We start from the raw sequence: 12,092 nt of genomic DNA on the forward strand, positions 1-12,092 counted from the left end.
GTTGCTAACTTTAGGAAGTGTGGCATGATGTGGTAGGCAGACTACTGTCTCTGAGCTTGGGTGTACCAAGTTTTGAATTCTGTCTCATTTCTTTATCTGTAGATAGACACTTGACCACACTGAGTCTTCTTTTCCTTGTCTGCAAAGTGGAAATCATTTCTACTTTATTGGATTGTTGGGAACATGAGAGACAGTGTTAGTAGTGCACTTAGCACAGTGCTATGAGTTGACTGGTAGGGTCAATGTGGTGGCTTTTACTTTGCCCTTGAATCAGAGTGCCATAGCCAGATTCAATTTCTGTAGGAATTTTTTTCACTTGTCACTTGAATGTGGCATCAGTCTTTTGACTTGCCTAAATGATAAAATTGAGTAATACACTTAAGTTAGCTACTAAACTTTCTTTAAATTCATTGTAATAGAAGAGAAGGGAGGTCTTATTAAAGACCACATATTAATGTGACATCTACGTCTGGTTCTGGACACACGTTATTGTCTGTATAAATAGTGATCATCCTACTAACCAAGTATACTAGTCTGTCAGAAAAATGCAGTAGACTGCCAGTGTCTGTGGGTAAGCCCACAGAGGCACACATACGGCCAGCTGGTTGCCATCTCCTTCAGTTAGCCTGATCTAGGCAAGGAAGTGAATCCTTGTTTTCATTTAAAAAATCTAGTTCCTCTGCTACTTTTTAAACTGCAATAACCAATATTAATCAACCAGTTTCTTAAATAGGGATTTCTTGTCCAGTTATTTGTAGTAAATTTGAAAACAGTGGCACCAACTGGGACAGGATGAAATATGGGGATATAGCTCAGTTGGTAGAGTGCTTGCCTCACAAGCACAAGGCCCTGGCAAAAAAAAAAAAAAGAATTTGAGAGTGGAAGAATAAAAATATTTCAGAATGATGAAAGTTACTGGTCGTTCTTGAATAAAATTCTGTCAAGGGGCTGTATTACAAGAAAGACTTAAGTGGATTGTAAAAAATATTAACTTTTTTGTTGGGAATATTTTTATGTAGAGAAATTATTACACTAATGTTTCATTGACCAGGAACTTTTAAGTACCAGTTTTTATTTTAACTTTTGGGGGGGCGGGGTATGAGGGTTTGATACTAGGGATCTCAGGGCATTCTACCACTGAGCCACATCTACCACCCTTTTTTATTTTTTGAGGTGGTGTTACTAAGTTGGTGCTCTCAAACTTGTAATCCTCCTACATCAGCTTCCTCAGTCACAGGGATTCCAGTGGTACTGTGCCTGGCTTTAACTTTCTGGTGCTGAGGATTGAACCTAGGACCTCATACATGCTAAGTACACACTCTACCCAAGAGTACACCCCAACCTCTTAACTATTTTTTGTTTTGTTTTAGTACCGGAGATTGAACCCATGGGTTCCTAACCACTTAGCCACATCCCCAGGCTTTTTTGTTTTTTATTTTGAAACAGAGTCTTGCCAGGTTACTTAGGGCTTTGCTAAATTGCTGAGGCTGGCCTCAAACTTGGAGATCCTCTTACCTCAGCCTCCTGAGCCACTGGGATTATAGGCATGCACCATCAGACCCAGCTTCTTAACTATTTTTGATGGAAATCTTTTTAAAATGTATTGTTCATTTTCTTATTGACAGAAATCTTTTAAATGGTGCTTTTGTCCTTTTCTCTTCCCCTCCTTTGTTTTGTTTTTTGGATGTCATTGTCTTTTTCCTCTAGCTTATTTACCCTCTAGATTGATTGCCTTTAATGTAAATTTCTAGTAATTGCCAAATAGCTTTTTTGGCAATTACAAATTTGTATTTGTAATTTTAATTTGTAATTCTATTTGGGGGGTACAAATAAACATAAGAAAATTTTATCTTTGGATCTTTCTAATGAAGTACATTTGATCTAAAATCTGTCTTTTAAGGGGGTTTAAGAGATAAAATATTTTTTATTATACCTTCCATTTGAGTCCAGCCAATTGTAGGTTTTTGTTTTTGTATTTACATTCTTATATCTGTGTGCAGCATTACCCAATATGTGTTCTGTATGTATGGCATATCATGTATATATATATATATTTTTTTTATTTAAAAGAATTTGAGGGCTGGGGATATAGCTCAGTTGGTAGAGTGCTTGCCTCACAAGCACAGGGCCCTGGGTTCCATACCCAGCACCACCAAAAAAAAAAAAAAAAAAAGAATTTGAGAGTGGAAGAATAAAAATATTTCAGAAGAAAGGGTTGGTAAGAGAAGTCTCAAATTATCTGAAACATAATTGATTAAAATTAGAGCCAGTCTGTTAAAATAGAACTCGGTGTCCCAGACCAGTCTATCCATTTTTCTTCCCATTGTTTCTCCAGGGTCTGTTTTTTATAAATCAATAGCTGATATGAAAACACATGATATAGGTATCTCCTTTCCTTTTAGGAGCTAATTGGTGCCACCTGGAGGACACTAGAGACACAGTTGCTCCCACCCAACTAGATAGAATGCCTAAAACACTTGCTACTAGAAGGTTTTCTGTTCATAGATTCTGTTATTCTTGCTTAATTTTCTTAAGATACATAAATTTTACACATAGTCAGCATTTTTTGTCTTAAATTATAAAGGGAATTAAATCCAAGGAAGATTGAACTTTAATCTTAAAAGAAATAATTGTATGATCTTTGTCATCCTCCAAGTTAACTTGAAAAGTATACTTTACCTGGTTTTCTTACAGGTAATTTTAATATTTAATTGCCACTTGTCAGATTGCTTAGTTCTGAATTCAAACATGCATTTGTGGAACCAATCTAGAGTCATCTTTCCTTTATTGGTGTCTGACATGGTATTTTCACAATTGTATACTTTTTTTTGTGGGATGGTACTGGGGATTGAACCCAGTAGTGATATCCACCGAGCTATATCATTGGCCCTTTTTATTTTTTATTTTAAAACAGTCTCACTAAGTTGATTAGGGCCTTGCTGAATTGCTGAGTGCTGAAGCTGGCCTTAAACTTCTGATCCTTCTCCCTCAGCCTCCTGAGCCACTGAATTACAGGTGTGCATTACTGCACCTGACCATAATAGTGTACTTTGATATCTTTTTAATACTTTTGTATTAGACATATACAATTGGCTTCTTGTCCCTATAGGGGTAAGGATTTTTCCCCCCCTTATACAAAAGTGTTAATGCAAAGAAAAGAATTTTTGTTTTTACAACCAGTTAATTTACCTTGTGAAAGTTTTACAAATAATAATTTATGCAGATTCTCTGTTCAAATATTCAGTAGTAAGCTTCTTGTTAAGACTTATGTTTGCATGAAATAAGATTGCACAACTAAAAGAAATGACTCCTTATAGTAATAAACAGACATGGACTTACTCTGAACAGGAATCTGTGTGCAGAAACAGAACATTGGAGCTAAGTGCTACTTAGGTTTAGATTGTGGTCAGTCAACAGGATAGAGAGAAAAAAATTGTGCTGGGGAGGAATCTCAGAAGCCCTTTTTGAGAGATGACCAGAAGAGGCCTTTGAAAGTTAGAAGCCTGGTTTTCTTAGATAACAAAGGGCTATTATGGTGAGGAGGCAGGACAGATGATCACAAGTAATAAAAACTTGGACCAGGAGGCCTATTAAAATATGTAACTCCATAGTCTTAATGATGAGTTTCCACTTAGAAGTATCCGAAGAGATTCTTTCAGATTCAGCCACTTGTCTCTCTTCTTTGTCTGCAGTCATAGACTGCTGCCTTTTGAGGAAACATTGGCCAGAATAGCTCACCCTGAAAGTTGACATATGTTACTTTGTCTTCTATTATTTCTTTTCAAGGAGATCTCTTTGCTTCTACTTTCCTTATTAAGAATGGGGCCCTTGTTAATGCTGCTACATTGGGTGCCCAAGAGACACCACTGCACCTTGTGGCATTGTACAGTTCAAAGAAACACTCAGCAGATGTGATGTCTGAGATGGCGCAGATTGCAGAGGCCCTCCTACAGGCTGGTGCCAACCCCAACATGCAGGATAGCAAGGGCAGGTAAGTTGGAGAATTGAGAGATGATACTCTTAGCATTAATCCCATTAGGGTATTTTATGGTGATCCATAATTGGCAAACATGGTATTTGGCATTATTGGATATGATGTTTATTAAAGTCATAAACATTTATTTGCCATGCAAATGAATGTTCTAAGTCCAGAGGCATTTGTGGAAAACATTTCCATCCTGGTTAACAGAAGTCTTTAAATTTCTAAGCAATTTCTGTCATCTTCATATGAGAAGGAACTAGACTGTTTATCTAGTCACCTCTTCCAAGGGGTGCTTCTTTACCATTTCTTAGAGTTGCTTGGATAGTTGAAAGCAGGACACACTAATTCAAGGCAGTCTTTTATTTCTGTGAGGTCTAATTGTTAGAAAAGTCCCTGTTTTAAAACCAGTTCTGCCTTTATCTGCACAGCTTGCTGCCTTCTTCTGCAGCATAGCCCTTCGTGTATTTGCCAGTATTTGTGTTCCTTTTGCCTCTCACTCAGATTTAGTTAAGGATTCCTTGTGGTTCAGAATCCCAGAAAGGGTTGCCTTAGGGACAGTAGTATGGGAGGCTCTAAAAGTTAATAAAACCACCTACATCACCAGCCACAGGTGGGACCCACTTATCATCATAGCAGTTCAGTATTTCACCTTGAAAACTCTCATGAGAAACAATAAAAGATTTCAGTGAAGTGTCATTGTCAGAATAGGAAAACTGATCAGTATAGGTAAAGTACTTTAAGGTGCAATGGATCTCAATGAAATCTTAATATCATGTGATAATAACCTTATTCCCCCAAATAATTTCATCCTTTATTCTCCCCTGTAGATTTTTTTTCCCCCTCTATCTGCAATGAACTTTGGCAATCTGTCCATCTCTAGGTAGATGCCAGTGTTGGGTGCCCTGTGCTCTGCAGTGGCAATCTCCTTTAGGGCACTTCAGTGCTAAATAAAATCATTGAGGAGGGATCAAATACCACTTTAATAATTTCTTATCTGTTACTACTCTGTGTGTGTTCAAGTGTAACAGAAAATTATGGAAAAGGAAGAAAAGTCCCCCCCCCCACCACCCCAAGAATTGGTGGAGAATAAGGGAAAATAAGCAGAACTTATAATAGAAATTGCTGAAGGGGTCAATATTGGAGAGTATTTTATATCTTTTTCTTTATTTGATTTTTGTCCTTTTTTGGTGACCAAATAAATGGTAACGTATAAAAAAGTTCATTGTCATGTTTTGCTTATTGGTCATGATTTTGGAAGACTGTTGCAGAAATGTAGAATTTCTTATGCCTGATAATTCTGCCTAGGAGTCTAGTCACTTCCTGCTGTGCGTAGTCCTGAATTAGGACTCTTAAATTGACCTCTTCTTTTTATCCTGCAGGACTCCTTTACACCTGTCCATCACCGCCAGGAATGAATATGTGTTCAATCAGCTGCTGCAGTGTAAACAGTACGTAGGGCGACAAGGAGAAATGAAAAAGCAGTTGTGAGGGTGGGATTGTGAGTGAAAAATTCTTTTAAAATGTCTTTTAGTGTAATAATTTTTATTTTTTTAAACTGGGGATTGAACCCAGGGACGCTTAACTTCTGAGCCACATCCCCAGCCCTTTTTCATTTTTTTATTTTGAGATAGGGTCTTACTAAGTTGCTTAGGGTCTTGCTAAGTTACTGAAGCTACCCTAAACTTGCAATCCTCCTGCCTTGGCTTCCTGAGCCACTGGAATTACAGGCATGTATCAGCACACCCAGCAATATTATAAAGCTTAATAAGTAAAAGTGAAAATAAAATTTTGTTATTCAAAAAGTATATAAAGACTAATAAGACGGTTGGCAGTACTGAGTGTCTTAAGATTATATTTAGTTTTTCTTCACATTGCTTCCTTATTTCAGGTTAGATTTAGAACTAAAAGACCATGAAGGCAGCACAGCTTTGTGGCTGGCAGTACAGTACATCATTGTATCTTCGGACCCATCTGTAAACCCCTTTGAAGACCTCCCTGTGGTAAATGGGACTTCATTTGATGAAAACAGCTTTGCAGCCAGACTCATTCAGCGTGGCAGCAACACTGATGCATCTGATACCATGACAGGTAAAGAATGGTAGATCCCCAAGAGATGATGCTGAAACTTAGGGGCACCATGGAAAATCTTGTATTTTTTTTTTTTTTTTGCATTGCTGGGGATCCGAACCCAGCGCCTTGTGCTTCTAAGGCAAGCACTCTACCAACTGATCTATCTCCCCAGCTCTTGTAAATGTTTTTAACAAAGTTTTAGGAACTTAATATCCTACTATTATGAAAATTATTTTATACTTAATTTTAAATACAGTAAAAGCCCAGGTTGTAATTTTTTTCCCTTGTGCTTCAAGCAATTTAAACAAACATCAAGTTAAATCTTTCTAACTGAAATACTTCGTTTATTATTTCTGGTACTGGGGATTGAACCCAGGAGTGCTCTACCACTGAATTACACCCCCACCCATTTTTAGATTTTATTTTGAGCCAACGTCTAAGTTGCCCAGGATGGCATTGAAATTGTGATTCTCCTGCCTCAGCCTCCTGAGTATGTGGGATTGATGACCTGTGCCACTGTATGCAGCAAGAGTGACTGGTTTCTTTTATTTGCATATATATTCAATCTTTTGAGATATGTTGTTTTATTTTTAAGATTAAATATTTTGTCTGAGGTTCTGTCTTCCAAGTGGTCTAGTCTATTGGTGATGCTTTTTATTGAGTTTTTTATTTGGTTTATTGTTTCCTTCATTTCAAGGATTTCCGTTTTTTTTTTGAGAATCTCTTTCTCTTCGTTGAAATGATCTTTTGCTTCCTGCAGTTGCTCTTTCAACTGCTTATTGGTGTGATCATTCATTGCCTGCATTTGCTCTCTTATCTCACCCTTTGCTTCTGGAGTCATTTTAATTATGTATAATCTGAACTCCTTTTCTGACGTTTCTTCTACCATGCTGTCACTGGAGTCTATTAATTTAGAATCTAGATCTGTTTGGATCATTTTTTTCCCTTGTTTTTTCCTGTTGTTCATGTATCTTCCCCTCTAGCAGTGCAGATCTGGGGTATTGCAGTTTTCCCCCTATAGCTTATAGTGACCCTATAGGTTTCCAAAACCTTTTCTTTAAGGGGGAGATCAATATTAGCAGTACCCAGTATGGACAGTATGCAGCCCTAAACCAAATAGCCCCTGTGAAGACCTTAACAATATTGTCATAATAAACAGAATGAGTTTAATTATTATTTACAGTATAACAAATAGATTTGCAATAAGGTCTGCAGTTTCTAACGTAGGACAAAGAGGGTGGGAAGGGGTGTAGAGGGTGGGAAGGATGTAGCTGTTAATGAGATAAGAAAAGAGTATATAGAAGTTCTAGATTGTAGAAAGAGTGAAAGTATAATCAGTAGGAGTTGGTTGTTTGCATGCGAAAAGGGAGAAAGACTGAAGGAACAGGTAAAGAAAAGGAAAATGGTGCAAGAAAAGTAAAGAAATAAAAACTTAAAATTTTTCAATAAGGAGAAAAAAAGGAAATTTACACTATAGCAGTCATATAGTATTCAAACCTCCCAGTCTTCAGTAGCCTAATGCATGAGAGGTACTTGACAGTAAGCTTCTAGTCTCCAGCAGGAGTCTCAGGATGAGTTTTGCCCCACCTAAAGATGGGAGATGCGGCTTCCAGGATAATCCTGGCTGCTCTGGCTTCCAAATGTGTTGGCAAACAGGGAGCTGCAGCACAGGGTGTGGGTGTAGTAGGCTGGGGTGCTGGAGGCGGGGTGTGGTTGGTCTGTTTGAGGGATACTGGAGTGGGAGGTAGTCTTTCGGTCTGGGGGTCCCTGGTGGTAGGGCACAGTCAGTTGGTCTGGGGGTTCTGTTGGCGGGGAGCAGTCAGTCGGTCTGAGGGCCCCATAAGCAGGGAGTGATTGGTCGCGCTTGAGGGGTCCTGGAGACGGGACTCAGTCAGTTCGGCCAGGTGTCCTACAGGTCCTGGCTGTTTTCTTAAAATGGCGGCAGCCACATGTAACCAAACCTGCAGGTATTGCGAGAGTGGACTTCCAGGCAACAGCAGGCAGCTGGCGGTCTAGTGGTGGTCTGTGGTCAGTCTGCTAGCTGTTGTCGGACAATTGGCAGGTGAACCTCGGGCAGTGGGTGATGGGTAGTTGAAAGGCCGGCAATGGATTGGCAAGAGGCAGGCAAATGGCGGATGGTAGGCACCAGTCAGTGAGCAATCTGCATTCAAAAAGTAGTCAATATGCTCTCATTAAGAGTTTTTATTCACAAAAGGTGACAGTGCTGAGCAAAATACTTCTACGTCAAGAATAAGCATAGTATTTAAGGCCCTGGGAATAAGACTGAGGTGTTAAAGGGGCACTTTCTAGTAGAACTTCTGCATGCAGTGTTTTTGAAATAGTTATCTAGTCCAGTGTTTTTCAGCCAGTGGCAATTCCACCCTCTCCTCACATTACTCCAGATTATTTAGAAATGTCTAAGGACACTTTTTGTTGTCACATCATGATCAGGGGTCCTACTGGCATCAAATGGGTAGAAGCTAGGGATACTGTTACACATTGTATTATGTATGCAGGGCAGGCCCTACAACAAAGAATTATCCTATCCAGAATGTTGGTAGCACCACTGTTGAAAAACCTTGCTGGCCCAATCCCATCAAGGAGACATGACTTAGCTCTGATCCTAAGCAATGGCTAGTGAGAAACACAGAAAAAAACAGATGTTTCAGCCCAGGTTTTTCCCAGTCTCTGTGTCACCATACAGACAATGCCTGTGAGGACTCAAATGATACCTACTATAGTGTGGACCGGCCAGTAGTATAATAATGGTAGAGAAGACAGGGTGTTGTGCAATGTGGAACTTTACCTCATTTCTTTGCAAATAGAAGAATGAATATACCCATTTTCTTCTAGGAAATTGTTTACTACAGCGGGCAGCTGGAGCAGGAAATGAGGCAGCAGCTCTTTTCCTGGCAACCAATGGTGCCCATGTCAACCACAAAAACAAGTGGGTAAGTGTGACAAGGCAGCCAGGGAAAATGGTTTTGGCCTTTTCAAGAATCGAGTGATAAATGTGTAGGAAAAATGAAACAAGATTCTTTATTATTCAATTTTTGTGAGAATTATACATGCAGATGGTTAAAAAAAGTAAAATAGGCTGGGCACAGTGGTGTATGTCTATAATCCCAGTGGCTCGGGGGACTAAGACAGGAAGATCTCAAATTCAAAGCCAGCCTCAGCAACAGCAGCTCAGACCCTGTCTCTAAATAAAATACAAAATAGGACTCGGAGTGTGGCTGAGTGGTTGAGTGCCCGAGTTCAATCCCCAGTACCCCATCTCCCCAAAAAAAGTAAAACAGATTACTTTATGTATTCTTAAATATTGGCTGTTTGATTCATTCAGTAACCATTTAAGTATTTGTTGTGTGTATCAGGCCCTGAACTAGATAACTGTGAACTTGATTATCTGATATAAATTAGGAAACATGCACACACAAACCTACCATAATAGCATCTTGATTCTTCATAATACTTTGCATTTGCTGGGATTCTCCTATGTGTTTGTTAGTTAAGTCTCTTTCCCAAGCTAAAGGTAGACTGTGTGGTAATCCTCCCTTATCAGCAGTTTCAGTTACGTGTGGTCAGCCGTGGTCTGGAAATATTAAATGGAAAATTCCAGGAATAAACAATTCATAAGTCTTAAATTATGTACCATTCTGAAGAGCATGTGACATTTTGCACTTTTATTCCATTCTGTCCATGATGTGAATCTTCCTTTTACCTAGTGTATCCATGCTATGTATGCTACTTGTCCATTAGTTATTTAGTAGCTGTCTTATTTATATCAACTGTCATAGTATCATAGTGCTAGTGTTCCAGTAGTCCTTAACGTATATGTTTTAAGTAACCTAATGGTATGTCACAATGCCTACCTAATTTATCTCACTTCATCGCATCACATAGGCATTATATCATCTGTTATCACAAGAAAAGGGTGATAAAGAACAAAAGATATTTTGAGGAAGACCATATTTGCATAACTATATAGTATATTGTTTTAATTGTCCTATTTTATTATTAGTTACTATTTCCTATTGTGCTTAATTTATAAGTTAAACTTTATCCTAAGTACATATGTCTAGGAAAAAAATATAGTATATATAAGATTTGTTACTATCTGTGGTTTCAGGCACCTTCTGGGGGTTATCTTAAAACATATCCCCTATGGACAAGGGTGGCTACTAAACAGGGTTGTGTTTAACAGTGTGACTTTGGTAGTTGGACATTACTAAATTTATAAGCTTTTCCATTTCTTAGTCTTAAGCAAGTAACTTAAGGATTCTGAGCTTCAGTTTCCTCATTTATAAAATGAAATTAATCCTAAAGTCATAGGATACGGGTATGATAAAAAAAATTTAAGTGCATATTATATAATATCTGGAATGTTCAATCCTAAATGATAGTAGTGTTACTTTATTTTCAGAGAGATGTGCTTATCTTTAAGATCACATAGTTTTACATCCTACTTTGTAGGAGTTTTAAGGTGGTTATTCCTTTAAATTCTTAAAATGGACCTAGAAGCATTTTATATTATTAGGATTGCAGAAACATTTTCCACATCTACAGATCCCTTAATTCATGGTAAAGGACCATGAGGTTTTGAGGGCTTAAGTGACTCATAAATATTGGAGCCAGTATTAAGACCCAGATACTAAGAAATGTGCTCACCCTCTTTTGACCTTTGGACAAAGCAGTATGCAATAAAGCTTGGTATGTGAGTCATTCCAAAATGTCTCCCTTCCTTCCATCCATCCATCCATCCATCCATCCATCCATCCATCCATCCATCTTGGGAGCACGGGCAAGGGCAATCTTGTTCTTTCCTCCATTAGATCTCATCTGTCTACACTCATGGCCTACAGTTCAGTGGAAATCAGAATGTGTTTATACTCTCTGGAAGCTGGTTTGTTTCATTTTGTTTTTCCAGTGCTAGGGATCAAACAGAGGGCCTTGTGCATGCTAAACAAGCACTTTACCACTGAGCTGTATCCCTAGTCACTCTGTTTTTGGGCTCTGCCTCTCATCCCTTTCACCCTCTCAGAAACTTTACTTCTACCATTGTGTGCCTTTGTCTCTAATTGGCTATCTTCTTCTATTCATTAATTTTGCTCACTATTCATTTCTAATAGTTTAGAAACATGCTGTATCTTCTAACTTAAAAAAAAAAAATTCTCCTAGGAGACCACATTGTCTACCAGCTCTTGATCCTTTTTCTATCTCCTTCATAGCAAAACTAAGTGAAACCTAAAATGTTCAGCTATAGGGAAGACCTGATGTGAAGGTAAGAGAGATCCACAATAGAGAAAGTCCTGGAATGCTGATTTTAAAGCATTTCAGCTTTATGTGGGAGAAGATCACTAGAAGGGTTTTGGGCAGAAGAAGAGAATGATCATTTTAGAGTTGAGAGAGCTGCCTGGGATGGCTGCCATGAGAAGTGTGAGATTGAGTCCAGACCAGAGCCAGGTAGGAATCATCTAGACAAACAGTGACTTGTCCTGACCTTTCTTGCTGTGTTTAGATCCAAAGTGATAGGTTTCAGAGGAATTGCAGAATTAGAGTCAATATATAATACATGCTTGCTTATCCCTCCCAGAAGCAAGGACAAGAGAGGTATTTGGTATACTCTTCAAGGTTTTGGTATACCCTTGAAAAGAAGAGAGAACTGGTTAGGAGGAGGAACTGACTTGGAGGGAGTACATTCCACTGCAGTTGCTGAATTCTTTCTAAACATTTAGTCAGGGATAGCTAGTGGGTAGTGGGAAAACTGGATGTAAAAACAAGGCTGGAGACCTGGGTTTGTAGATACTGGTGGAAGCCTTGGGAATAGGAAAGCACACCTAATGAGAATATGTAGGAATATGTAGGAAGGTCTTCTAGGAGGAGGTTAGACCTGGTGGCTCTCAGTACAATTGCAGTGCAGTTCTGTGGGATGGGAGGTACATTTGGAGTCAAGGAGTAAAACTGCTTAATTTTCCTTATCTTCCACACTGGCAAGTCTTACAGATAAAGTCTGAAGCTGGAAAATCAAGAGGTGGCAATA

The 12,092-nt window shown here is 38.7% G+C and overlaps 1 protein-coding gene across 4 annotated transcripts in view; it reads left to right on the forward strand.

The window, feature by feature from the left end:
• Positions 1-12,092, forward strand: part of ANKFY1 (ankyrin repeat and FYVE domain containing 1) — a 90,909-nt gene that overhangs the window by 55,946 nt on the left and 22,871 nt on the right. For all 4 annotated transcript variants that reach the window (XR_013762385.1, XM_079130778.1, XM_079130780.1 and 1 more), the window contains 4 exons: positions 3,787-3,991; positions 5,362-5,430; positions 5,871-6,070; positions 8,906-9,003. Coding sequence is in view for 3 of the 4 variants with exons in the window: in XM_079130778.1 (XP_078986904.1) it covers positions 3,787-3,991; positions 5,362-5,430; positions 5,871-6,070; positions 8,906-9,003 (572 nt within the window). In the remaining variant the exon portion in view is untranslated. The remainder of the gene's footprint in view (positions 1-3,786; positions 3,992-5,361; positions 5,431-5,870; positions 6,071-8,905; positions 9,004-12,092) is intronic.

Source organism: Sciurus vulgaris, assembly GCF_902686455.1.
Source record: "Sciurus vulgaris genome assembly, chromosome: 3".
In the NCBI taxonomy this organism is placed as follows: domain Eukaryota; kingdom Metazoa; phylum Chordata; class Mammalia; order Rodentia; family Sciuridae; genus Sciurus; species Sciurus vulgaris.